Consider the following 26,486-nt stretch of genomic DNA (forward strand, 5'->3'; position numbering starts at 1 on the left):
CCTCTTACCACCTACACAAGCCCCATCTCGTAGTATCCGGAATCCCCGGGTGCACCCGTCAAAGGGTCCCTCCCCCAACACCAGTTAGGAAGAGGCGAGGGCTTCCCGCACGTACTACATTCCGGTATATTGCTTACCACACCTCTCTTTCTGCATAGTATCAAGTTCATGGTACCACCCTATCTTTCCTCCCGTTGACATGGCCTGCTTTACTCCAAAACTCATCAACCAGACAGCACTCGTTTCTTTTTGGAAATTTACACAGAGAAATATTATCACATTCAACTCACTCATACATTCGAAAAAGGAACCATCAAAAGTAATGTAAACAGCCAGGCATGTAGCCAGCCAACAAAGACAGGGATAAATTTCCCCATCATTCGTCATATTTATAAGTTAAAACCACTGCTTTCCTCCTCCTACCCATTTCATAGTAAGGTATGTATCGGATAGGTAGATAGCAGCCAAGGTAAGCCTCTCGCCTAACGTAACTCCCCTTAGGAGGAAAAGACCAATCGAAAGAGTGACGAAGCAAAAAGACACAATATGCAAGCCAGTAGGGCAAGAGATTGTCCCCCGCTTATAAGACCAAGACGACGACGATAACAACAACAACAACAACAACAAAACCACCACACGTCGCTTTTCGCTCAAAAAGAACGTGTTTCAATGGTTTATATCCGGTCCGGTGAGCCCCCCAAGAGCAAACGGTGGTGTTTAGGACAAGAAGAGAAGTTTTGAAATTTCGTGTATACACACACACACAAAACGATCAAGGTCACACATCAACAGGACGGACCAACTTGCGTAAATCCCAAGATTTAAGCAGCTGCGCTCGCCGTCTGCAACCCCTCCATCTCCCTTTCCAGCAACCGCTCCGTCAGCCCACCCCGAGTCGTCGTCGCCTTGGCCTCCTGCTCAATCGTCCTCGCTGCCTCGGCAATACCAAGCTGCTCGTCCGTCCACAGCGGCTCCTCGGCCGCCGCGTTCGGCTCCCCAACCCCGATGAACCCCCCCTCGGCAGCCCACTCGCTCGTCCGCTTGATGCCGAGCTCCTCCCAGATCGTCTGGATGGCCCCGACGAGGTGGTCGCGATACTCCTTGGTGTGGCCGGGGGTGGGCGTAATCCGCAGACGCTCCTGACCGACAGGAACGGTGGGGTAGTTGATGCTCTGGACGTAGATCTGGTGGTCCTGCAGGAGCTTGTCACTCGCCTGCTTGGCCAGCTCGGCGTTGCCGACCAGGATGGGGATGATGTGGCTCGGGTTGGGAATCACAGGGATGTCTCTCTCCCCGAGGGCCTCCTTGACAGCCCGGGTGTGTAGTTGTTGCAAACGGCGGTCGCCGTTGTAGTTCATCTGATACTCAATCGCCGCCCGAGCACCAGCCATGACAGCAGGTGGCAAAGAGGTGGTAAAGATGAACCCGGGCGCAAGAGAGCGCACTGTGTCGACCAGCTTGGCGCTGCCGGCGATGTACCCGCCAACGCAACCGTAAGCCTTACCCAGAGTACCGGTGATGATGTCAATACGCTCCATAATGGTGCCGCGAGGCTTGCCCTGCGCGTGCGCCTCAAAGTCGAGGTGCTCCGCTACACCGGCGCCGTGTGGGCCGTACATGCCCACCGCGTGCACCTCGTCGAGGAAAGTAATGGCGCCGTACTTCTCAGCCAGGTCGCAAATCTCCTCAATGGGGCCAATGGATCCGCACATGCTGTAGACGGACTCAAAGGCGATGATCTTGGGGACGTGCAGCGGCAGCGCCGCGAGCTTCTCCTCCAGATCCTTTACGTCGTTGTGCTTAAAGATGACCTTCTTGGTCCCAGAGTGGCGGATACCCTGGATCATCGAGGCGTGGTTCAGGCTGTCTGACAAGATGACACAGTCTGGCATCTTGCTCCCCAACGTCGCGAGCGTGGCATCGTTGGCCACGTAGCACGAGCTGAAGACCAGCGCTGCTTCCTGAGCGTGCAGCTTGGCGATCGTTGCCTCCAATTCCACCGCGTGCCTGTTGTGTCCGGAAATATTTCTCGTACCACCGGCGCCAGCACCGTACTCGTCCAAGGTCTCGTGCATCGCCTTCAAAACGTGGGGGTTGCGGCCCATGCCGAGGTAGTCGTTGGCGCACCAGACAGTAACCTTTTCCTCCCTCGTTGACATGTGGGCGCGGGGAAACTCCTTTGCGAGACGGTTGATGTTGTTGAAGTAGCGATACGACTTGTCCTTGTGCTTCTTCTCAAGCTCATTGTTGTAGAAGCCCTCGTAATCGAACTTGGTGCCATTGTGCGTCACCGGCGCGGCGGTGCGGGCAGCAGTCAAGGGGTTAGCAGCGGCTTGCGCTTTGGTTGGGATTCTAGGAGGAAGCGGGACTGGATACCAGGAAATGCCATGTCAGCGCCAGTTCTTCGCCACGTGTAACTCCTCCAGAGTGCGAATCAATCCTTACCCTTCTCGCGGCCATTGAAAATGGCGCCCTCGACAGCCTGCGCCTCCTGAGCACCGCTCGTGTGAATCTTTGCCTTGCTCGTCTTTCCGTGGGCAGAGACAGTCGACATGGCCCGGCCAGCAACACCGGGAATGCCGGCATGGCCAATGCGAGCCGACTGGACAGCCATAGCCTTGCCCATGACGGGGCAGCGACGGGCGAGGGTCTGCAGCTTGGAGATGGTGCCACCGCACGGCGAGGCGGCGGGGCGGGCAGCCGTCGTCATGGCGCGGAGGCCGGCGGCGGTGGCCTTCTTCATGAAGGGGCACATGGCCTTGGACTGGCGCAAAACGGAGTCCATCGTCTTCGCTTAGGGCGGCTTGTCTTGATCCGAGTTTCGTTCTCGCGCGAAGAGAAAGTGAGGGTGTTTGCTTTTTGCCTCTGCGCGCGCAGAGCTGGGCTTATGACGAAGGGTTTGTGTTGATTTGTTGTACTTTTTCAGAGGGGCAAAAAAAAGCAAGACACAAAAAAAGAGTAGGCTGTTGAAGAGCCGAGGGTGATATTTGCGCGCGTAAAGCAGCAAGAACCGGAGAAACAACAGCGACTTCCCACACAATCAAAACCCGCAGCGAAAACACAGGCGAGATCAAATATTGTGGTTTGTCAGAAAGGGGGGGAAGAAGGAGGGAAAAAAGGAGAAGGGTCCGAGCAGTAGAGGAGAACAGAAGGACCTGGACTCGCTCTCAATTCAACAAACCCTCCGCCGCCGCCGCCATCTTTTCCCTGACGGTCCACACCGGGTGGGTTCGACCTCTGTTGGACTCGGAGTTTCGGTGTCTGCCCGTTTTGCTCTGCTTCAATGAGACGCTGTGCATTTTGCCTTTGGGGACAATCCGCCCATCCTGATTGGGCATCTCCTCGGTGCTTACCCCCGCCGTCGGCATGTCACCGCAACTTGTCGCGTAGCGGTATGTTCCACCGGCCCCGCGGTACCGGAGACCTTCAGCCTTTTCCCGGCCTTCTCGAACCACTGTCATCATTCACAACAGCTTGATCTCATCGACATTTATTATACATAAGTAACATGAAGCAAGACCTTGCTCACTCAGCACAGCCACACGGTGAGGAATTGGCAAAAGACAAGAAGCATAGATATGGAACATGTTAAGCACTGCCATGTCACATGAGTGTTCCCACCGCAACAGCTACGCTCTTCTGTATAAAACACCTCGATCGTATTTTCATGGCTACGCATTGTACACAGTTGCAACATCTCCCCCCATGCTGTTCTCCCCCGCACCCACTGACCCATAAGCTACATTTGTGCCCTTCTATTTACATCTAATACCACATGTCCCGTAACCCCAAAGCCACCCTAACTACCAACGCGAACCCAAACGTAAATATGTACCATTGACCCCCCTATACCCTTTCCCACGCCGTTCCAAATGATTGCCCCCCCAAACCTGGCTGCAAGATGAGTCATTAGATAGACGATGGCCATTATCGTTTCCTTACTCTGAATACCGCTCAGCTCCATCATCAAGCCCCCGCCACCCCAATTAAACCACCCTCTTCCCCAAACGCCGATGCAAATCGTCAATGTGGGTAAAGCAGCCCAAGGGTATCATCTCGAAAAGGAAATAGAGGTTGAAGATGATGAAAAAACAAAGGCAAACCGCGAAATGTGAGGGGGAACATCGATCGACTGCTGAATTTGGGGCGTAATTCGGTTAGCTCAGTCAATTAAAAACGGCGAGGCGGCTGAATCTCCGGGTCGGACAGGCTGCTGCCGTCCTCTCGGCCCCGGTCCAATGTTGGGGGTTTTAGGCCCCTTCGAATCTCGTGGCCGTTTAGGCATCGATTCTGACGCCTTCTCCTTGTCCTTCTTCACCTTGGTGACTGGACTTTCGTCCTTCACCTTCGACGACGGTCGCGGCTTTTGCTGTGCTACTGTTGCTGCTTGCTGCAGTTAATGATTTGCGTGTCAGCTGATGTTGCTTGATGATCTTGAGAAGAAAATGAAACTTGTTGAAATTGGGTGGTGTCGGGCCATACGTTATTGCGGACGACTTGGGAGCCCCAGACTTCGCGCTTGAAGTCGTCCTCGGCCAAGCCATTGAGCCGGGTAACCATAGTTTGCAAGTCCCGCCGCTCCCGAGTGGCCAGCTGGTCAGGTTGAATGTAGCCCGAAAGCATGGCTTCTGCAAAACGTGCATGTAACCTGCAGCACTTTTGTAGGTATTGCCACTTGTCTCTAGCAGGGAAGGTCTTATAGCTGAACCCTTTCTCCTGCAGTGCTTGTTCAACGCCTTGCATAACGGCATCTGGCGTAAAAACAACCTCTTTCCCTTCCTCACAAAGCGCTTGGTAGATCCGTCGTAGGTCTGGAAGGTCGGGCCTCGCTGAATCAGTGACTGACGCCGAAGCCCCCGGGAGGGGGATGATCAACGATGGGGTGGTTGACTGAGGTTGTTGACTCCCAGAGACATGAGCATGTGACAGAGCCTTCTGAGACATGGGAGACGGCGCTTTATTAGGAGGCGCCAGAGCAGAAGCAGCTGGTTTTTGAGCCGGAGTAGGAGGAGTGTTACGAGGAGCTGGATGAGGAGGAGCCGGATTAGAAGCAGCTAAGGTTTCGACTGGCTGAGTGCCAAACGGACCGGCGACTAAACTCGGGTTGACCTGTGGTGTGGCTGAGGGCGTCGCATGCGACGATAGGGCATGTTCGTCAGCTGGGTACTTGGCAAACGACCCCGATCCAAGGACAGGCTGTAGATCCGAGTTTGGAAGTGTAAAGCTGGGTGCCGGAGCTGCTCCAAGCACAGGTCTAACAGGAGCAGACCCTAGTGTGTTGGGGCGGCCGAGCTGCCGGTACTGTTGGAGATACTGTCGGGGAATTGGTATTGGCGTCGTACTGGAAGGCACCATCTGACCAAAGTTGTCCCTCAATCGTGGCAAGACTGAGTTGTGGGCAAGATTGGCTTGAGCAGTTCTAATGCCTTTGTTGATCATCCACATTGTGTTTGACTGGACAGCGGGCTGGGGCTGCCACCCATATCGCTCTCTGTCGAGCCGGAGTTTCTCAGCCTCATACGCCTCTGGGTCTGTGAGCCTCAGGAGGGCAAGGGCAACCTCCTTCTTCGCTTCCTCCTGGTCCTCTGGAGGAAGTTCATATGTCTCTTCCTTCTCAAATGTCTCCGTAGATGTAACCTTGCGGACTAGGGGTCCCACCTCAGCGCTGTTCAGGAGAGCGTCAAGAACGGTATCCTGGCCATAGGCATCTTGAAGGTCCTCCTGGTCCACTGTCTGCGGCAGTACAAAGTACTCCTTAAGGCGAGTAGCGTAAGGGGCCGGGTTCTTCTTATCGATGACCCGGGAGGCGAGCTGCGTCTTGAAGATGGCGCTCTTGTGGATTGTTGCCTCGAAGGTGCCTCCTATCATCAACCAATAGACATACACCGGCTTGGTCTGACCTAGTCGGTATGCCCGGCTAATAGCCTGCTGTTCATCGGTTGGCGAATACTTGAAGTCCAGGATGATCACTCTGTTGGCCCCATAAATGTTGAGCCCAACACCACCAGCTTTTGTGGAAATCAGATACACGTCGGCCGAATCGTTGCTGTTGAACTTCTTGATCGATGCTTGACGCGTATTGATTGGGGTATGGCCATCAAGGCGCTGGTATCCGATCTGCCTCCGCTTGAAGATGCTCTCAAGAAAGTCCAGCGCCGGGATACTTTGGGTGAAGATGAGTGCCTTGTCGCCCAGCTTGCGAAATTCCCCCAAGAGAAACATGAGTGCGACGATCTTGTACGAGTGAGCGTCTTTATCAATGTCTCGGCAAGTCGTCGGGGTCAAGAGTTCACTTAGGATATCCTGAGGCAAAATAAGCTCATCTTCGTCCTCGGATTTCCCGCTCTTCGCCTTTCCCTTGGCGTCCTTTTGCCTTTCGGCCACCGTCTTGAAGATCCTGGGGTGCGCCAGGACAGTACCAAGCTTGGCAACCATGCTCCAAACCTGTGCGGATGATTTGTCGCTACCCGTAATTGTCGGATTGTTGACACGCTCGATGTAGATTTCATAGAGTGTCCTCTGGAGCGGGGTCAAGGGCAGCATTATGATAAACTCCTTTTTCGTGGGAAGCTCGTCTCGGAGAACTTGAACATCCCTTCGATGAACCTTGGGGCTCATAGTCTCCTTCAAGATGACAAGCAGTTTCCTCGCTTGCCTCTTTGCCGAAGGGTTACTATCTGCATAAAGCCCTTCCTTGATTGGATTGCCGAACCTGGACCTGAACTCTTCAATGTCCGACAAGTAGCCCGGCGAAACCCAGTTGATCATGGCGTAATAATCCATGACGTTGTTGGTCAGTGGTGACCCCGTCATGGCGATGCGGCTCTTGGTGTGAAAGTGTGCGGCTGCTCGTGACCGCTTGGTGTTCTGATTCTTGATGAGATGGGTCTCATCCCCAACAACAATGTTGGGTTTTTCTTGCAGAAGCTTCTCCAGCTCCTCATCCTCAACGAGGTTGCCAAAGAGACTATATCCGACGATGAGAACCCCACCGCCTGAGGCCCATTTCTTGACGACTTCTACGCGAACGTATGCCGTCAATGATGCGTCCACTTTGTATACTGGTCCCAGTGAGCCTTCCGGTGCCCACATGTTCACCTCATCAACCCAGTTATCCACGAGCCCCGATGGACAGAGAATCAATGTCCTGGATCGCCGTAGTTTCTCCGGAATCTGTTCGACAACCGCGGGGTCATCGGACGCTGCTGCTTCGGCAATGACCACTAACAAAGTGATGACCTGCATTGTTTTGCCCAGACCCATGGTATGCGCAAGGAGGCAGCCCTGGCCACTCACCACAACCTGGTTCCACATGAAGCGCACACCATCAATTTGATGGTCTTTGATCCTGCTGCCGGTGTAAGCGTTGATAAAGATCAAAGGCTCGTCGTCTTTCTTTGTTTCGTTGACGATGAGTCGGGCCATGGTACTAGGCACGATGCCATTGGTAGCAATTTCTTCGTGTAACCGGCGCCGGCGGCGGCCAAACTCTACGAGCTGCTGCTGAGTAGTGACCCGTAGATTTTTGGCCTCTTGGTTAACTTTCTGTTTCCGTTTCCGTTTCTTCTTAGATAGCGGCACTTCTTCGTCGGATAACACTGCCTCAACTTCGTCGGCAAGGGTGAGCGTGGCGTCAGCCGGGTCTTGAGGCACCCCTCCTTCGGATGGGTCTTGGGAAACCAATTCCTCGACTGGCTTCTCAGAGGCCGCCACTTGAGAAGGTTCACTTTTGATGGGCGTTTTGACTGCCGGAGACTTTGTGGGCGTGGTGGGCGCCAAAGACCTTGTGTGGCCAAAATGTGGCTTTTCGGTCCTGAACAACACAAGCAACTTTTTCAAATGGGTGTAGAAGGTCTGAAATTTTACACCAGCGCTTTGCTCAAGCTGCCTCAGGGTAATTTTTCGAATCGTTGTCCGGGCCAGCCTCTTTGCGGAGCACTCAAGAAACGCGTCGAACAGTTGACAGAGTAGGAGTTCAGTTGTGCCAACCCTAGCAACTGTGCCATTGGTATCGATCGCTGGCTTCAAGTGCTCTTCCCAAATCTCCTTGTGTCCGAAAGGGCCGACCACCTTAAGGAGCCTCTCCCTTTTCTGTTCAGTCCATTGACAAAGGATGGCTGCGAGAAGACGTTCGGCATCATTGGCCTTAGCCCAATAATCGGCGCCCATTTCGCCCATTTTTTCGAGGCTCAGTCGATCGGTGAATTCCGGGATCCCATCAGTAGGTGAGATCAAGGGTGAATCCTCAATTAGGATAACCTCTCGGGACGAAGCAAGCCGACGAGGTGTTGAGGGTGCAAGGGCCAGCTTGGTCTTGATTTTTCCCGGTGAAGAATCTTGCATATCGGTGTCGGGCTCTTGTAGAGAGTCGGATATAGGCTCAACTTCCATCAAGTCGTTTGAAATCATGACCTTGTCGTCGCTATCGTCCAAGAAGTCATCTGTCTCGGAGTCGCTGCTGGCCAGATCCTCTTCATCTTCCGCTAACTCTTGTTGTTTCTTGGGCCGAGGCATTGGCCGAGGCAAAGCGGCAGGCTTGGGTGGGCGTCTCGGGCTCTCAAGCACTCCAAGCAGCCAACACTGGTAGCATTTCTCGAAGACGCTCTGCTCCAAGTAGTCCGACGCCATCTTACGAAGCATCTCGTCAGACTTCCACTTCTCCGTCAAGATTTGCTTTCTGAACTTCGGGATGCGTTTCGCAGCCTCATCCTTGAGCTTTTTGATGGACTTGATGTAGGCTTCTCTATTTGGGTTCCGTCTTGCGCTCTCCCAAATGTTGTGCGCTCTGCGGTCCTGTTTGGGCTGTTGTTCAGCAACCCAACGCGCCTCGAGTTCCTCGATGACATCTGCAATGACAACCTGGGCTTTATCGTTGCTCAACACTGAAGCAGCTTCTTGCTGCCGTAGAACCTTCATCCTCTCTCGCTCTTCTTCTTCTTGCTGATATTCCTCCCATTCATCGGAATCCATGCTCTCCTCATCGTCAGACTGACCAAAGACTGGCAACGGAGATTCTTCTCTTTCGTCCTGCGGAACTTCAAGGGTCCTCTGTGGCCGGACGGAGAGGTAGTGACGTTTCATGGCTCCCCAAACCTGTCTTCGACGGCCCGGGGGGTGATCGTGATAACCATGAGCAAAGTCCCCATTGTCATCCACTTCATCTGAAGGATTCAGGTTGAGTATCTCGGCCGGGGTCAAGGATCCAGGATCGAGCCAGCATGGGGAGGCTTGATACCCAAAGATGGTTGTGAGCCTCGTGAAGGCATCTCCCTCTGTAGGAGCAAGCACAGGTCTGGCATGCATGGGCTCTGATGATATCAGTGTAGGCGCTACTCTCCTCTTTTTCCGAGGGGGTTCTTCTGGGGCGATAGGTTGCTGTTCGACTACTGCCGGGCTTCCGTTGTCCGAAACACTATCAATGTCCATGGGTTCCGACCCTGCGATGCTGTTGTCCTCTGGGTTTTCGTTGATGTCTCCCAGACCTCCAACCCGCGGGTCCACAGCAGGTGATAGCGCTGGAGACAAAACACCACTTGGTCCTGATGCCCCAAGTTGAAAGGCAATCGCAGCCTGCATTGCGCGATCCATATCCAGACGGGGCTTGGCATCTGGAGATCCTCTGGCTGGAGGCTCAAAGCTACTGGGCGGATGAGGCTCTCGCTTGATGTAGATACTGCCATGGTCGTCCCCGTCATCTTGCTGACGTATGTAATCGCGATACCCAGCACTTGATTCCTTTAGTTCATTGATGATATGCTGCAAGAATTGTTGATGGGGCAATATCTTGATGCCCAATTCTGCAAACATGTTGTGAATGCCGAACTCTTCAGGGTAAGTTAGGAAAGATGCGCCATCAACCCCGCCCTCTCTGAGCTTCGCTTCAAGGGCGGCAAGGTCCAGAGGCCGCTTGGGGGCCCTTGCCCTCCATTGGCGAGTCGAATGGCACAGTTCTTGTATGAGTCGCTCCTCGTCCCACAAAAAGGGATCGTGTACGTCTTCCCCTTCCATGTTCACAACTGACCTATCTGCTGCTCTATGTTAGACTTTGCATCTGTTCATGTGGCTTAGTGGCTTGATAGCTTGGATCAGAGAGAGTATAAATGGAGGTGCCTGTCACAAACAGGCCCAACAAAAGCTCTAGAGATGATACTCAAAGACAAGGAACCAATGGAGTTTACTCACAAGCATACTATTAATGATTGCTATGAACACCGCTCATAACCAGATCAAACGCCGTAACGATGCGAGCAAAGAAAGAGGAATCGGGGACGCTGAAATCAGAGAAAAAAGGTTCGACTTGCTTTCAAGCCACTATAATCGATGGGAGACTATGGCTCTTTGGGTGGGGGCAGGTTGGCGGTGATGCGATGATGATGGTGATAAATATGCGACTCTGTCAATCAAACGAAGGACCATGAGGTGTCGTGAGTCAAGTGATTTGTCGACTTGCTTCTCAGGTTCCTCACAACAGGATCTCAGAATCAATATCGAGATGACGATAATCGCCGATAGGCAGTCGCGTGGTGGAGGTTGGTCGACGAGTGGAACGTGAATGTAGGGTTTGTAGTGGTCGAGAAGTGGTGACGGGTGGTCACGTTGATTGAATTAACCCTGGAATATGGTGTTAGCATTCTAATTCATAATTAGGTTCGTGATTGCCTGCTTTGTGCGATAAGGTCTGTGCTCCGGCTCTCGATAAACAATAGCAAGTATTTTTCAGGCAGGCAAATGCTCTCGAAGAGAGAGGAAATAATAATATTGTGAATATAAGTGGGTGCAAAGATCAATCACTGAAGTGAATAAATGGCTTCCAGTGTAAAGAACGACTCATGGGAGGCTTAAGATAGGTGTTAATCTAACACGCAGGGTGACTGTCTGGCAGCATGAGTCGCGAATAAGCTTCGATAAGGGTAGCATGTGAACATCAACTAACCCCGCCATGGTTGATGAGGTGATGGTGGAAGGCGAGACCCTTGGTAAGGGCAGCAGCTGGGTGTAAAAGCTCGGGCGAGGTTTTCAACTGGCAGGAGCACTCTACGGCTTCTCTTGGGTAAAGAGTTTTTGTAGTGTACATTTGCCGTGTTGAACTCCAAATGGCCGAGTTGCTCATGGGACGGCTCCGCAACCTCATGGGGACCCACACTCTCTCTTTTCTGGGGAACGCTGTTTGAGCAACCGCCGAACTTCGGGCGGCAACTCCGTCCAGCAACGGCTTAAAACAGATACTTGGTATATGTCTGTTGGTAGATTGTGGAATACGCATGACTGTTTTCATCTCGTACTTTATCCTAGTCCAAGAACGAGTGATTTCTCCAATTTTCAGACGACCTGTCGATTGCAATATTTTGCTTTGTAAGCGCTTCAAAACTGCCCCTTTCTCCTGCTCACGCCGATGTTACCATCGAGCACTTCTCAGTCCGCCACTGACAAAGTTCTTGGCCAAGCTAACACCAAGCATAGAAAGGAATTCCACCATGACTTCAAACGCCCCCTATCCCCCAGCTCTAGATGCAGGTCTGGAGACAGAAAGACTGTCTCAGACTATCAAGGATTGGTCAATCGCCAATGGGCTTGCCGTCCGTCCTCCTCCTGCATTGGTAGGCCAGAATCAAGACCCTGAGGGAATTCTGGCTATCAATGCCCCTGTCACGCTTTTCCCAAGTCCATTCCCAAAAAGCTGCTTCGAGGAGGCAAAGGCAATCCAGACGAACTACAATGAGTTGTATGCTCGAATCAGTCAGGATGAGGAGTTTTTGGGCCGTCTTGTTCAAGAGTAAGCTGCCAACACAACTGCTGAGATATCAATCTTAATACTGACCATGTTAGGGTTGCCGGTGGTGATGATTTTATTGCCAAGCTTTGGGAGATTCATCTCAAAGTAAAAGAGGAAGGCTATGTTCAGGTAGGTCACTGTCTGGCTGGTGTAATGACCCCTGCTAAAAACCGTGTGTTAGAACCTCTCTCTTGGTCTTTTCCGGTCAGACTACATGGTTCACCAAGACGGTGACCACCTCCAAATTAAACAGGTTGAGTTCAACACGATAGCCTCTTCCTTTGGAGGGCTCTCTGCTCAAACCTCGCTGCTCCATCAGTACCTATCCCCTTGCCACCTCAAGCACTCACTCATATGATACTAACACCCGCTCCAGACACCTATCAAAAACAGAGTACCCCCTCCTAACCACCCCCATTCCCCCCAACACCCTCAACCTCCCCCCCAACACCTCCGCCCACTCTCTCGCCGCCGGCCTCCGCGCCGCCTACGAAGCCTACGGGCCCTCAATCCTCAACCACCCAACCTGCATCCTTTTCATCGTCCAAGACGGCGAACGCAACATCTTCGACCAACGCCACCTAGAATACTCCCTCCAACAATCCTCCATCCCCGTCTTCCGCCTCCCCTTCTCCCAACTCCTAACCCACACCACCCTCTCCCCCACCCCCCTCCGCCAACTCCTCTACCACCTCCCCCACAACCCCTCCCAAATCTTCGAAGTAGCCGTCACCTACCTCCGCGCAGGCTACGGACCAAACGACTACCCCACCCCCTCATCCTGGCTCGCCCGCCGCAGAATCGAAACCTCCAACACGATTCCCTGTCCCACAATCCTAACCCAGCTAGCCGGCATGAAAAAGGTACAACAAGTCCTCGCCACCCCTCCCGGCCCTTCCACCCTCGCCAAATTCATCCCCGACGAAGAAAAATCTTCCGCGTTGTGGCGGACCTTCACAAACATCTACCCCCTGGACAGCTCCTCCCCCGCAGGGAGGGAAGCCCGGCGCCTGGCCACCGACCCGAAAGAGTGTCTAAAGTACGTCATGAAGCCCCAGAGGGAAGGCGGCGGAAACAACTTTTACAAGGGCGCCATCCCGGAGCAGCTGAAGAAGGTGCCCGAGGAGCACTGGAATAGTTTTATTCTGATGGAGCTCATCACGCCGCCCGCGGTGCAGAATACCATCCTGAGACAGGGGAAGCTGGAGCAGGGGGGCGTGATTTGCGAGTTGGGGGTGTACGGGACTTGTTTGTGGGATCAGAAGACCGGCCAAGTCAAACACAACGAAGAGGCGGGTTACCTACTAAGGACAAAGGGGGATCAGAGCGAGGAGGGGGGTGTGGCGGCTGGGTTTGGGTGCATGGATTCTGTTGCTTTGGTGTAGACCTTCGAGTGTGAATAGCAGCCTCCAAGGACATAAAGATGCAATATAGTTGTATTCAACGTAGAGACAGGACTAAACAATGTTCATTCCACCTACCTCCCTTCACCCATCACTGCCTGTGTACCTAATTATATTCTTATACTTCAGCTTTTCCGGACCCTTTCACCAAACTAGCACCCCAACCAAGCAATAACAATATCCCAATCTTTCAAACGCACCCCCTCCCACCCTCATATCCCAGCCCACTCCCAACCGCACTCATCCCCACCGACCAACTACTCCCAATACTCGGCCCGTTCCCTCCTGGCCCCCCTCCGTCCCAGCTCCCCCCTCCCTAGTCAAATCAGTACTAATCACCAAATCATCCTTCCCCCTCAAATGCAACACAATCGTCAACCCTTGAATCCCAACATCATCATCCTCATCCCCCGCCACCATCACCGTCCCCGTCCCCGCAGGACCTGTTGCAGTCCCCCCAACACTACTCCTCTCTCGCCGGCCTCCTCCACCAAGCCGGTTACTCCCATCAATCGTAGCCTCACTCGTCGCCTTTGAAGCAGCCCTAGCCCCAGCCCCAGCCCCAGCAGCCATACTCATATTCACAGAAGACGGCACCTTCCAAAACCCAGACGACTCATGAGAATGATGTTGTTGTTGACCACCAGACTGCTGCTTCTGCTGTCCAGGAGGAAAAGGATAACTCCTCAGCTGTTGTTCTTGTTGTTTCTGTCCCTCACCCCGTCTCCCAAGCCCCCCAGGCGACACCTGCGAGTTTGATCCCCGCCGTGCATCTCCATCACCACCAGGTCTCACCACAGTAACAGTAGCAGTGGAATCCGTCGTACCCCTCCCCTCCTTCTTCTTTCCCCCCAGTGACTGCTGACCCAACTGCGGACTACTCTTCGTCTTGCTCGAATCCAACCCCACCTTTTTCAATCTCCCAGCAATACTCCCCGGTTGAGCGGCCACCGAAGCAGCAGAAGCAGCAGAAGAAGAGGAAAAGGGGCCAGTGCCCTTGAGCCAGGCAGGCGGGCTAGTCACTCTAGCACGAGGAATAGACTTGCCACTACTCTTACGACCTCCCCCAGTCTCCATCCCACTATTGTCCTGAGCAGAACCACCACTGTCCACATCGACCTGAAGAACCTGCTGCAATGCCCCGGACTTATTTGTCTGAGCAAGAACCTTGACCCGTCTCAAAACAGGAGGCGTAGTCCTCTCCTTTTCCCGTCTCGCCTGGTGCTGCAAGACGTGAGCTCTATCATTGGACGCCAGAAATGTCGGAGAAGGCGTAGTAGGATCTGGCTCCCGCTCCGGGCGGTGAACATGAGGACCATCCTTAGCCTGCAGAGCAGCAGTCCTTTCCTCCTCCCTCTCTTCAGCGGCAGCAAGCATACGTGCACTATTGCTTGGAACTCCAGGTGAGGGGGGCGGGACAACCGACGAGCCCCTTGACGAGCTAGCATAACTGTGTGACAGTCTCTCAGGGTGGGGCTCCCTCTGGCTCTGTTGAATCCGGGGATGTTCGGCGGCGTCAGACGGAGCAACAGGTACACAATGCTTGCGGTCAACAACAGTGGTAAGATCATACTTGGGCAGCTTCGAGACAGGAGGCATGGCAACGACAGGAATAGTTGTGCTGCTGACTTGGGGATCCGAAACCTTTCTGGCAATCTGGTCAGCAATGACGAACGGATTCGTCTTCTGTCATTGCTGTCAGCATATCCCTAACCAAAGGCAAAGAAACAAACCTACCACGGGCCGCCTCTTCTCAACAGCAATGATCTCCCCATTCGACTTCCTGACAACCTCCACCAGCCCCCCTCCCTCCCCATCAGGCGTCGTAGCAGCAGCAGGTGAAGGCAATCCAGTAGCAACAGCCACACTCACCCTTTCAACCTCATCCCCTACCCCCCCCTGTCCATGCTTCTCACCACCACCATCCCCATTCACACTTCCCATCTCCTGTTTATTCTGCGGAGAAGGTTCCTTCCTGCACCTCCCACACAAAGGATGCCCACAAGAAGGACAATACAACTGCGGCCTAACTCTGTCTCCACAAACATGACAAACCGTCACCGCCGGCTCCCTTGGTCTTCCCCTCATATCCTTTTGGTCTCCATCTCCTCCTCCTCTTCCTCCCATATTCTCCATCTCTCGATCAAGGTACAGACCGGCATCATGACTGTCAGCCTCATCCTCAGACAACTAGCCCGACGGTCTGGAAATATTGTACTGCTCAAACAGCTCCATGGCAGCGATCCTCCGCCCGCTCTGGGATGTCCCACCGCTGACGAAGCTTGCCAGCGAAGGCTCCGAGATCTCGCGAGGGCGTGGCATCTTTTCTTTAACCTCAGGCACCGAGGGAAGAGGAGGTTGTTCTTGTTGTTGTTTTTGGTGAGAGCTTGAAGCAGGGCGGACAGTAACCCTGATAGAAAGGGTACAAGAACTATGGTTACCCGGCCGGTCGAAGCAGGCTTCCGATGCGCCTTGTTGCTGTGTATCCCAGTAGAGCGTCAGTAAAAAAAACACAAAACCAACACGCTGGAAAAAAGAGGTCAACAAACAAGTTCACCCTGCCTATCTCTCGTACTCAGCAAACGATCCGACCTCGATACGCCTCGCTCAAGCAATGGCTGAGATGTCCGCGTCTTTGTCGTGCCTTCAGGAACAGCAGGGGACAGTTGTTGATGTTCTCGCTGAATCGGCACTAGTCGGTCTCCCGTCTTCCCTAACCTGGGGCTCGAGCGGCTGTTGGCAGGCGAGGGCGTGGCAATGCGAGAAAATGATGGAAAATAAAGCATCACAGTATTCGTCAGCCAGTAACATAAACACACTAAAGTATGCTGGCGTCGAAATGGATGCCTTGTAGCGGTAACCAGCTGGTGTGCCCGGATTCCGTTAAGAATGAAACGATGTTGTGGTTTTAGGATATACGGAAGGATGTTTGCAAGAGAAGATTCAGAGAGCAGGTCCACCTCCGGATTTTTGGGAAGCCAAACTACCACTCCGCGCTCTGACATAACGGGTAAGAAAGACCCAGACAAATGGGCCGGCATAGCACTACCCCTACTCAACAGATAATAAGCAATGGCAACCGCGATCAACTCAGCAACTACCTAGCACATGCAACCTCGGGCCGCCTCTAACCTCAAGACGATAACAGTCCGGCTCATGAAGCATCTCTTGGACTAGATAGGAATCTTTTGGATGACGTATTCTACAGGGAGGGTTTATTGGTGGGGTTGTACATCTACTTGAGGTGGGCCTGGAGAGTCTCGAGGACCTAAAACAGCAGTTAGTTAGCACCTTGTAAACCAGAATCACCTAGAATCAAACCAACCTCAAGCTCAATCTTGGCCTCGGCAATCTCCTGCTCGCTGCCGCTGCCGCTGGCAACCTTTTGCGCCTCAGCAATCTGGCTGCGGACAGCCTCGGCGCTGAAGTCCTCAAGGGGGAAGCCCTCGACGGCGTTGATGCTCAGAACGGAGTTGGGCTGAACAACGGCAAAACCACCGGAAACTAGAATCGTTCTCTTGTGTGAGCTTCCAGTCCTTTTTTTCTGCCCTTTTCTATCCGACTCCAATGTTTCGAGGTGATGGGCGGTACGTACGGAAGAACTGCTTGTTGCCGCTCTCCTCAATGATCTCGACGACACCGGGCTTCAGCTGCTCGATCGAAGGAACGTGGTTGGCGAGGACACCCATCTCACCCGACTCGGCGGGGATGTTGACCTGGACGACATCCTGGGACTTGTAGACAGCCTGTTATGTGGCATAAACATCAGCGGCCTCGCTTGAAAACATGTTGATATCCCTCCAATCGACCAAGAAACATCCGGGGTGCTGTCCGTCGTCATCGTACCTGGTGGGGAAGCGACAAGCTAAGCTTGATCTGTAGGAATAAGTTAGATAATGTTAAAGCGCGCGGTTCCTGGAGGGGCAGTAGAGACATACCTTGTCGCTGACGGCCTCGGCGTAGCCTCTGCGCTGGACGGGGGCGCGGAGAAGAGCCGGGCGAGCCCGGATGGCGGCGCGGGCAATGCGAAGGGAGTTCATGGTGATGGCGGCGGTCTCAATGGGTCAAGTCCTTCTCGATATGTCGTCGGCTCTCCAGCTTTGCCCAAAATCCGGCGATTGACTGGAACCAATGGAACCGGGATTGTCCGGTTCGGCTACGCGGAAACGTTTTTGCGGAGCTTGAGGTGGGAGGTGGACAGGAGAGCGCTTGCTGACCTCAGCCAAGCTTGCACAAGTTCAGATGATTGCATAAATTACGGGTAGATGCATATCCACTTCAAGGTTGATGGAACTGTCCATCGTGGTGCATCATCAACACCTTTATGACCAGAAACCTCACTTAACTGACATGCTGAAGTCCCAAAGTGCTGGCCAGGCAAGAACCGCATATTCTAGCCCTTTTTTGCCAGTATATCCCTCAGCGCACAACATGAAGCCCTAAAAACCTTCCTTGGACGTTGTGCAACAACCAACTTGCCTTCTAGTCTCAGTGGCTGATGAGCAGAGCAAATTGTCCGGCCACGCCGCAGAAGATTCACTCAACCAACCGTTGTATTCCCCCAACCGATCTCCAAAAATCACAAGCTGGCGGTTGCTGTCAACAAGAGAGAGCTCGCTGTCAGTTCCCCCGAAGCCGCGATTTAGCACCATCTCCACCCGTAGCTCATGCCCCGACTGACCTTCTCAACATCATCCGATGGATGTGATGCCTTCATGCTGCCGCTGTGATGCACCGAGCTTTCTACGTTTTAAATCCCTCAAAACCATCCGCTAAAAAACCGGGTACCCGCGTCTTACTGTCCAGCTGTCAAGAACCATAACCTGGAAGGCGTATCCATGCTAATAAGTACCCGGACCCGGTTTCCGCTTGGAGGTTGGGAAAGGGTTCATCCTGTGAACGGCAGTTTGCATCATCGGTCAAGGATGGGAGAGCAACGTGATCCCAGAGGGAGGTTTAGGGCTTGACGTAGATAGTTTTGATGTGGTTTCATGTCGTGAGTGAGATGCAAGCACATGATGATGGAAACTGGACGGGGGCAAAATTGGCCTAATAAAATACCAGGTCAAGATAACGTACAGATACAGATGGGATTTCGGAGGTTTACCAATACCGGGGAAATGCCATGCTTGGGTTAGAAGATGTGGGATGTTTGACCTGAAGATGGAATGGGGACCACACCAACCAACATGTCAACTGCTCAATTCCGAGGTAAGAAGAGACGTCTCAGAAATGGTCCCCCACCACAGGCCCTTCGGGTACTCCCACCTTTTGTGTTTCTGTTCATCCGATGTGATCTGCGGAAGAATCCGAGTTGTTGTTAAGGTATACTGTGCTTCCCCGGAAGCGGCAGGTCAGAAGTAAGTAGTTCCCCTAACCCATCAGCAGCAAGCATACATACCAACCTATCCACGTGGTTTGTCTCCCTCACCCCCTGTGTCACGCAAAGGTGGTTACAAAGTGTGGTCTGTTCTTTGGGTTGCATGTGTGACACCCAAGAAAACGCCTGTCTTTTTTGCGGCCCAACTTTGGGCTTGAACTTTCCGTTTTCTTGAAGGTTCGATGTTGTGTGATGTGTGACCCAGCGACCCCACCTGGTGATGAATGAGTAGTGAAGTAGAGTCAATCGCATGACCACTCTTTGGTTGGTCATTTTCTTTGTAGCCCAGGCTTGGTTCCTGAACCCCAAAACCAACTAGACAATAAGGAGACAAAAGAACTGCCCCTTTTAGGTAGTTTTCTTTGATGTTTTGGCTGGCTGCCACATGGAGAACATGGGAGATCGGAATAGGGCCATAGCGATACCGGCCGTGAAATGGCCCCGAGCTTGAGGCTATGGTTTTTAACTTTTTATTATTGTTCGGGCTTCGCCGAAGAAACTAAACGGCCTGTAGCCAGTAGTCTTTTGTTTATTTGGTCGATACGTCACTTTATGGGGTTCTTTTTGGTCCGTAGGGAGCTCCCGTCTGCATGAGCCGTTTACGATTGCGATGCCGTGTAAGCCGGATGGCATCGTACGTCTTTCCTGTGCTTGGATAACAAATTCCACCACTCTTAGAAATGTGTCGTCGTCGTCGTCTTCTGTGTGGCTTTTGGGCGATCCCAATGAGGGGCACCGTTTTGAGGTTGGAATTACGGGCCACAAGCAACAACAACAAAAACCTATGGGCCCGGTGACATTGCGCCTTAACAGCTTTAGCGGCACAGGTATCAGGTTTCAAAGCAGAGACATATCGACGTAGGTTCCCTTCGGGTTGCCGTTTGTAGTCGTGTCATCGTCTGAATGAAAGATTACCCCACGCTATCTGATGGTCGTAGCATTGCGGGGTAGTTGAGGGTGGTTGTTTCTGTGTCTTCGGGCCGGGTGAAGTTGCTTGCCTGCCCCGGACTACAAGCCTCTGAGATTTGGAGATTGGGTTCCTTTCGCTTCTGGCGCGTGCAAATGCGCAATCAATCTCTGGCCGCTCGCGCTATCGTGTCGTCGGCGAACTGGAGGCAGTGAGGCTGGGTTCGTTGATCACGGTATCGCCTTGGTCCAATCATCCAGCGCCCTCTTGCATCTTGGCGGGGTAAGGAGATGTGTTGTGAGCTGCAGGTATTCAGCATCAACGGTTACCTACCATTCCATTTACGTTCAAGCGCGCGGGTTAGACTATTACAAATGTCGCTGAATGGTGCTCTGAGTTGCATCTGCTTCATCACGGGTGTCAGACTGAGGGAGCATTCCAAGTTCTATCACTGCTAGTCAGCTTCACTTTGAGCTGCCTGAGCAATAAGGAAGCGTGGGTTAGCGACGGAGTGAGCCAGCAGACTCGGCGCTGGCGAATCCTCAATTCCAATAGAGGCACGCAAAAATAGGAGGATAGAGATTGGAGGAACAAGTCAAGCGAGTAAACCCCCACGACAAATGGTAGCTCGAGCCGTTCGGCCTCCCACTCTTGGAGTTGCATCCAAGGTGGACATGGCGCCATTTCCCCAGACTTCATCGTCACTTTTTGATGGATGGACATGCTGTTTACCGACCGTGTCGACGTGGGAGAGGTCCCGGCCTATTGTTCTCACGAGTCTACTCGGTGTACCAGTTGATCAGGCTTCGGTGGTGGATGGATGTGCATGTCAGGAAATTCGATATCTGACTGGAAAGGTTGTGTTGCTGAGTGATACGATTACTCGGTGCCGGGGTACACAGTATGGCACAACGTGAAATTACAGGAAAAGCTCATGTTTTGCCGTCTGGTGCCAATTCTAGTTAGCTTTGACCCGCTGTTTCGGCACCCGCAACTACCTTCCAGAGGGACCCTAAGCTCGGGCTACTAAAGTACCTGCCAAAGTCTTTTTGGCGGGAATAAATTTACTCTAAAACTAAAGTACAAAGTAAAAAACTATAAATTAAACTAATTAAAAGACTTTATATTTACTGATAGAAAATACAAAAAGTGATGATAAAATAAAATGTAAAGTCATGATTAATTTTTAGGAAAAAAAGACCTAGTGTTGTAGGTGTGCTGAAATGGTAAGAAAACACACAAACCAACTACAACACCACAAATATACCCTCAACAGGTCACTGAATGAATACACTTACGTGACAGTGGCTTGCTCGTAGGCCGCACTTCACGCAGGACAAAAAAAAGACACTATAGGCTTGCAGGCTACATAATAAGCACCGGATTGGCTTGATCAGAGGGCCAGAATTGCCTGCACGCGTGCAAGGCAGAAAATACGGAGAAATAAAAGTCTATATTCTGGCTAAATAGAATCTCAGAAGCAGACTGCTTATGTATATGACCCCTGAATCTTCGAGTCCTCCGACAGCCCCATTTTTTCACACTCTAATCAGAAAGACCTTAGGCCTGTAGCCGCATCCCAAACTAGTACTAAGTAGATTCTCAGCGGTGCTAGGTAGATATACTGTGACTGTCTTCGCTATATCTACTAGTTCTTCCAGAACTAAATGCCTTATAGTATTATAGCAGTAACCTACTGTGAAATAAGGCTTACAGAGACCCGTTCTTAATAATTATTCTTTAACTTAACTTTAATAAAGCCTTAGCTAACCTATTAATCTTACTATCTCTTGATTTTTTAGCTAGAGCTTTACAGAATATCTATAGGCTCATAAATATTAATAAATATATCGATATTACTTTTTCTAATGCATACTTAAAAATATAATGGACTAATTTAATTGGCTTTTGCGATTAATAATAAAAAGCAGTAATAAATTTATTACTTTTTATTTTGCACCTCAATTTTAAGATAAATTTATTTCCCCAACAGCCTTTCACTATAGCGCAGGTAAAAAAAGCCTTTCTATTTACTTTTGGCCCAAATGAAGCATCTAATCTAGCAAATCAGCTAGTCACAGCATTTGAAGCATTTATTGCTTCAAAGATAGCATTAAGCGTTTAGACGAAAAAAGCTTTGAGCAATAGACAGCTGCGACCTAAATAAAAATTAAAACTAGAATACAAGTGTGTGAATAAAGTGTAAGTACTAGCGTAATAACTATAAATTCAAGGCTTATTGCGTAATAGTGCCAGGAGAGGCGTGGCCGACCGCTCAGAAAACGGCAGCCTCGACGGCAACACATAGATCACACTAGGACCCTCTTTTCCTCCAAGACAAGATTTTGTGCGATGCGAGCCCTCATGCGGGTCAGACTGGATGGAAGTGTTCTTGACGAGAAGGTTGCAGCCTGCATATTGCGAATTGCAGCTCAGCCCAAGTACTTTGCAGGAGAAGAACCAGACTCGGCCACTCTCTCCCACCGCTCGCAAAGTGCTGGATGTTCAGCCTATCAAGGTGTGAGGATCATTCCGGCTGGGCAACTCGGCACCTCCCAATCTGTCATCTGTCTTTTTGTTTGATACACGATAGGGTGTCAGACCCGAAAGGCGGTGGTGGTGAAGGCGGTATAGAGTCGGACTGATAGTAGAGGTGTGCTATCAAAAGGGCAATGGTGTCCGGTGACACAACATGTCTTCTTCTCTCAGTTAGAGACGGGCGATGTCGGACATTCGGGGATGCTCCTGACCTGCTAATCTTTGGATAAGGACGGCACTATGCGCATCAGGAGGCAATCCACAGCGAGGGTGCGAGGGTCCTTTGTCTGTCTGAACAGAGTCAAGCGCCATTGCTACGGTGCTCCTCCCAAGTCGAAATTCCGCCAGCCGGGTCTTTCCCGCCACTGGACATTTTTGGAGAAGCAGGTGGAGTCAGCGTGGGTTGAAAGGAATCATCAACCACCACGCAAAAACCCTGGTCCAAAAGATCGATCGCCATGGGGTGGGGCCCGCAGCCAACGACGGAAGAGGAAGAAACGGGCGCACAGGGCAAAGCTGGCATTTCGAGAAATGGAAACGGCCGTTATTGTGAAATTGTGAAGTTGCCGCCGTTTTTCGGTTGGCCTTTGCCCAGCGCCACGGCCCGGGGCTCTGGTGATCAGCACAAGCACAAGCATAACTCTGGGCACAGGCTATGCTGCGCTGTGCCTTGTGGAAATGTGGGAAGAGAACGTGTGGTTCCACGCCGCCTTTTCCTTCGTCTCAACCAAACCAGAGTGACGGACGGCGTCACAAGCGGCGGCAGAGTCAGTCCGCCTCCGATGGCCAAAAGTAAAAAGTATAAAAGCTTTTCGGTCGCATTATTCATATTGGTCATGCTGTGAATAAAAGCGAAGAAAAAAGGGACCTGGCCGGCCCCGTTTTGTCTTGGTGTTACGTTTTTCATCATCCGTTTTTGTTTGTTGCCGTGGGCGGGCATTGCGGACAGAGTGACCTCAGCACTAACAGCCAACCAAAGGGGGACTCGGCCAACATCCCACTCTCGACCCGCTCTTCTCTCTCGTCGTCGCCATCTCATCAGCCAAGCGCAGCCAAGTGCCAAGGTGGTGGACCCGGCTCCTCGCTTTTGAGGGCAACCCTGCGTCGCCCCCCTCCCTCTCTCTTGTTCCCTGCATTTCGCGACGGCACGGCCCCATCGCTGGACACGACCATATCCCCTCCTTGAACCGCTCCGCCAGGTCTCAAAAACCTGATATTTTGCCGCATTCCCGCTCTGCTTTTGACATTTTGCGTGTTTTGTGTGACATTTTCACCCTCTCGCAACTCTTCTCCCAAACCAAAAGGACAACGTCATCTGCACGTCGACTTACCACCGACGACCCTGCTTTTCGACCAGGCCTTCCAGAAGACTACCTCACCTTCCAGCATTTCATTCTTGGGTCGACGGCCGAACGACCTGCTTCTCTAACACCACCACCCCCAAACAACCCACCGGCCTTTCAAACTACCAACCTCAGATTTCGACGTGATGGCTCTGCTGTTATAGCAATACGGTCCCTAGGGACACCGCCTTGTACGCCACTTGCAAGCCATAAGGTAGAGGACTGCTCTCGTCGCAGACTTCAGACTCCGCCCACAGCGGACACTCACGATATCATTTCTCTATCAACAAACCAGCAACATCCACACACCCACACACACATATCTCGACCGCTGGACTCTTACTGCCCCTTCTTCCGCTCCCAGGACAACTCTGTTACCCTGCCGGTTGAGCCACCAGCTCGACGGCCACTTATACTCACATCCCGTTCTCGAAAATGGAACAACACCGATACACACCTCACGACTATGCGACATCAAATGTGTTGGCATGGACCACGACAAACTCCGCCAATGTGGAGCCATCAGTGGAAGAAGATGCGGGGGCTGATACGGACGAGCCACCGGATTGTCCGCCGCCAATGTCCCCCGTATCAAATCACTTCAAGCGAACTGCCATCCGCCGAGGCAGCGAGCAGCACGAATCCCTCCTGACCAAGGCTTTCCAAAGCCATTCAGATGAGGAATCTCACGAAGCGACGTCTCTTGCTAGAAGGCGGAGACGCTCCATCACCAGCAACTTCAGCATCGCCTCGACTGCTGAGCTGACCTGCGATACCGGGCTTACCACGCCTGCGCGCACCAGCTCACCCAGCCCTCGCTTCTCCAGCATCGGCTTCGTTCCCCTCATGGGCAAGATGCCCGTGCCGGTTGTGCGCGCTGAGCGGGATAGCGACGCCGCTGTACAGGCCTTGGCCAAGAAGAGATGCATCTCTTTTGCCTGCGCGGCGAAGCCCAAGACCGATGACAAGGTCTCGATGCCACCACCTCCCAAACCCACAGATAATGGGACGAAGTCGCAAGCGGCACCGAAGAAAACCACCATCAAGTTCGCCTGCCCCGCTGCGCCCCCCAAGACGGCGAGCGCACAGACTCGCCCGATGACTCCTGTTCCCAGAGATGTTCGTGTTCAGAAGCCACGGACTCCCTCGACGGTTCGGGCACGGCCCTCGACACCCCGCAGAACTTCCAACAGCCCCATTGCCATTCAGAGCAAGAAGTGGATTGCTGCTAATGCCAATGACCTTGACAGCGAGAATGCTCACTTTCACGAGTTCGCCAGTGAAACTCCCCAAGAAGATGACTGGATCAGGCATGATGATGTTCACAAGCCCAAGCTGACCATCCAGGATACGCTTCAAAAGGAGATGGAGATCCGGAAGCTCGGCAAGGAAGCTGAAGAGGAGGCGGAGGCTGAGGAGGAAGAGCTCGATGAAGAAGTGGATGAGGACGAAGATGGCGAGGAAGATGAGGATGACGATGAGTCTCCGAATGGCGATGATGGGGACGACGATGATCTGGACGACGAGGCTGACGAGGAAGAGGTTGAAGAGGAAGAGGAAGACGACGTCCATGTTGGATACAACTGGGATGACGAGGCTTCTGACGGCTACAAAACCGACAACGAAATTGGTTTTGCCGAGTCCGACGATGAAGATGATGGGTTACTTCTCTGGACCACCCGCGTTGGTCACCATCAGACTCTGTCTGGGGCTGTTTTGTCGGCTGCTCGGAGACTGTCTGTCGGCGAGAGTTCTGATTCCTCTGCCGGTGAAGGCAAGTCGAGCCTTGTTCGCAAGAAGACAAAGCGCTCCAGATCCCGCCCCGCACCCTTCCGCCCTGCCACTCCTGAGCTTCCCGACAGCACCGATTTTGTCTGCGGTACTTTGGATGAGGACAGGCCGCTGGAGGATGCCTACATCTCTTGCGTGGAGGCGCGGAAGCGCGACAAGGTGCCAGTCATTCCTCAGGACATCGATCCCAGTTTCCCCACCTCGGACATCGAAGACGAACCCGAAGAGCCCTATGGCAAGGGTTATGGAGAGAGCGACGAGCATGGCTGGCTTCACGGCGAGTTCGAGGACCTGCACCACGAGCGTGACCGTCGCGGACGCAAGAGCGGCAAGGGCCCATCTCCCAAGCGATTCCGCTCGCCCCCTCCCAAGCGCCGTCTTTCTCCCGCCCCTAAGATGCGCGGCCGTTCTCCCCTCAAGCCCACTGAGCGCGCTTCCCCTCGCAGGTTCAAGTCACCGGCCCCGATTTCCATGGCGTACAGGTCTTCTGCCTCGTCCTCACCTGGTCAGGACAGCGATCACGTTGCTTTCAAGGCACTTGCATTCCGCCCTGGTCTCGGCCTCCCCCACACCAAGTCCCTTCCCAAGGCACCGGGCATGTTTCTGAAGCAGAAGGCCCGCAAGGCCAAAGTTGCCGCCGAGGAGAAGGACTCGACCCATGTCCGCGGTGCCATTGACATCGTCAAGGGTCTCGAACAGAAGAGACAGCGCCGCAAGGAAAAGTACTACCAAAAGTACTGCAGCCGCGCGCGCAAGGAAAAGGCGAAGGAGAAGGCTCACCCGAAACGCACGATCCCCGGCGAGGGAGCAGAGCGTATGAGGGAGCTTGGTCTCACGATGGCGGGCAAGAATCCCGGTCATTATGTTCTTTCCATCTAAACGGAAGGCTATCTGATTTGCATCGCAAGAGCATACAATGGGGTTCATACACCACGGCATTCATCTGGGGCGGTCATCATGATTATTCACGAGCCTGGCGTACAAATTTCTTGTTTCTTTCTCACGACCACGGCGTTTTCACACATTGCCTTTTTTTTTTGTCGGTCTATTCCTCCTTAGTAATTATCTCGCCCGGGTCCAGGCTGGCTGGCTAGTTTTCAACAACGCCGGTGACGGTCGACCTGGTACAACTCTATGTACATAAAGGCACAACTTTTTTTGTAGTTGCAATGCATCTTCCCGTCTCTTCAGGGAATCAAGAATATACATTTTGAACCATTTTGGAGTTTTGCGATGAGTGACTGTTTGCTTGAGCAAATGGGTGCTCAGCCCAACCATGTGTGTACATGATGCAAGAAAAGGGGTTTGGTGTGGGTTAAGACATTATTGGAGTGCCGAGGCTGCACACGAT

The 26,486-nt window shown here is 52.6% G+C and overlaps 6 protein-coding genes across 6 annotated transcripts; 2 read left to right on the plus strand and 4 right to left on the minus strand.

Moving 5' to 3' along the window:
- Positions 1–320: 320 nt before the first annotated feature.
- On the minus strand, positions 321–3,265 carry HEM1 (mitochondrial 5-aminolevulinate synthase). The gene is made up of 2 exons (XM_062949882.1): positions 2,446–3,265; positions 321–2,368 (listed from the first exon to the last, which is right to left on the minus strand). Exons 1-2 carry the CDS (start codon positions 2,783–2,785, stop codon positions 822–824), a joined length of 1,887 nt encoding a protein of 628 aa, XP_062796074.1. The 5' UTR covers positions 2,786–3,265; the 3' UTR covers positions 321–821.
- An 897-nt stretch (positions 3,266–4,162) lies between these two features.
- QC764_702190 (uncharacterized protein) lies at positions 4,163–10,219 on the minus strand (the record flags this gene model as incomplete). Its single annotated transcript, XM_062949881.1, has 3 exons — positions 4,163–4,390; positions 4,483–10,025; positions 10,213–10,219. The coding sequence occupies 3 exons, from the start codon at positions 10,217–10,219 to the stop codon at positions 4,163–4,165; spliced, it is 5,778 nt and encodes a 1,925-aa protein (XP_062796075.1).
- An 868-nt stretch (positions 10,220–11,087) lies between these two features.
- On the plus strand, positions 11,088–13,248 carry GSH2 (Glutathione synthetase). Its single transcript, XM_062949880.1, has 5 exons — positions 11,088–11,352; positions 11,445–11,773; positions 11,827–11,902; positions 11,955–12,091; positions 12,150–13,248. The coding sequence occupies exons 2-5, from the start codon at positions 11,475–11,477 to the stop codon at positions 13,156–13,158; spliced, it is 1,521 nt and encodes a 506-aa protein (XP_062796076.1). The 5' UTR covers positions 11,088–11,352; positions 11,445–11,474; the 3' UTR covers positions 13,159–13,248.
- A 168-nt stretch (positions 13,249–13,416) lies between these two features.
- On the minus strand, positions 13,417–15,312 carry QC764_702175 (uncharacterized protein; the record flags this gene model as incomplete). The annotated part of the gene is made up of 2 exons (XM_062949879.1): positions 13,417–14,862; positions 14,914–15,312. 2 exons carry the CDS (start codon positions 15,310–15,312, stop codon positions 13,417–13,419), a joined length of 1,845 nt encoding a protein of 614 aa, XP_062796077.1.
- A 1,099-nt stretch (positions 15,313–16,411) lies between these two features.
- ATP16 (delta subunit of the central stalk of mitochondrial F1F0 ATP synthase, atp16) lies at positions 16,412–18,327 on the minus strand (the record flags this gene model as incomplete). Its single annotated transcript, XM_062949878.1, has 6 exons — positions 18,284–18,327; positions 17,115–18,225; positions 17,023–17,052; positions 16,772–16,922; positions 16,502–16,680; positions 16,412–16,444 (listed from the first exon to the last, which is right to left on the minus strand). The coding sequence occupies exons 2-6, from the start codon at positions 17,214–17,216 to the stop codon at positions 16,412–16,414; spliced, it is 495 nt and encodes a 164-aa protein (XP_062796078.1). The 5' UTR covers positions 17,217–18,225; positions 18,284–18,327.
- A 5,452-nt stretch (positions 18,328–23,779) lies between these two features.
- QC764_702160 (uncharacterized protein) lies at positions 23,780–26,014 on the plus strand (the record flags this gene model as incomplete). Its single annotated transcript, XM_062949877.1, has 1 exon — positions 23,780–26,014. One exon carries the CDS (start codon positions 23,780–23,782, stop codon positions 26,012–26,014), a length of 2,235 nt encoding a protein of 744 aa, XP_062796079.1.
- Positions 26,015–26,486: the final 472 nt, after the last annotated feature.

Source organism: Podospora pseudoanserina, assembly GCF_035222485.1.
Source record: "Podospora pseudoanserina strain CBS 124.78 chromosome 7 map unlocalized CBS124.78p_7.2, whole genome shotgun sequence".
Taxonomy (NCBI): Eukaryota; Fungi; Ascomycota; class Sordariomycetes; order Sordariales; family Podosporaceae; genus Podospora; species Podospora pseudoanserina.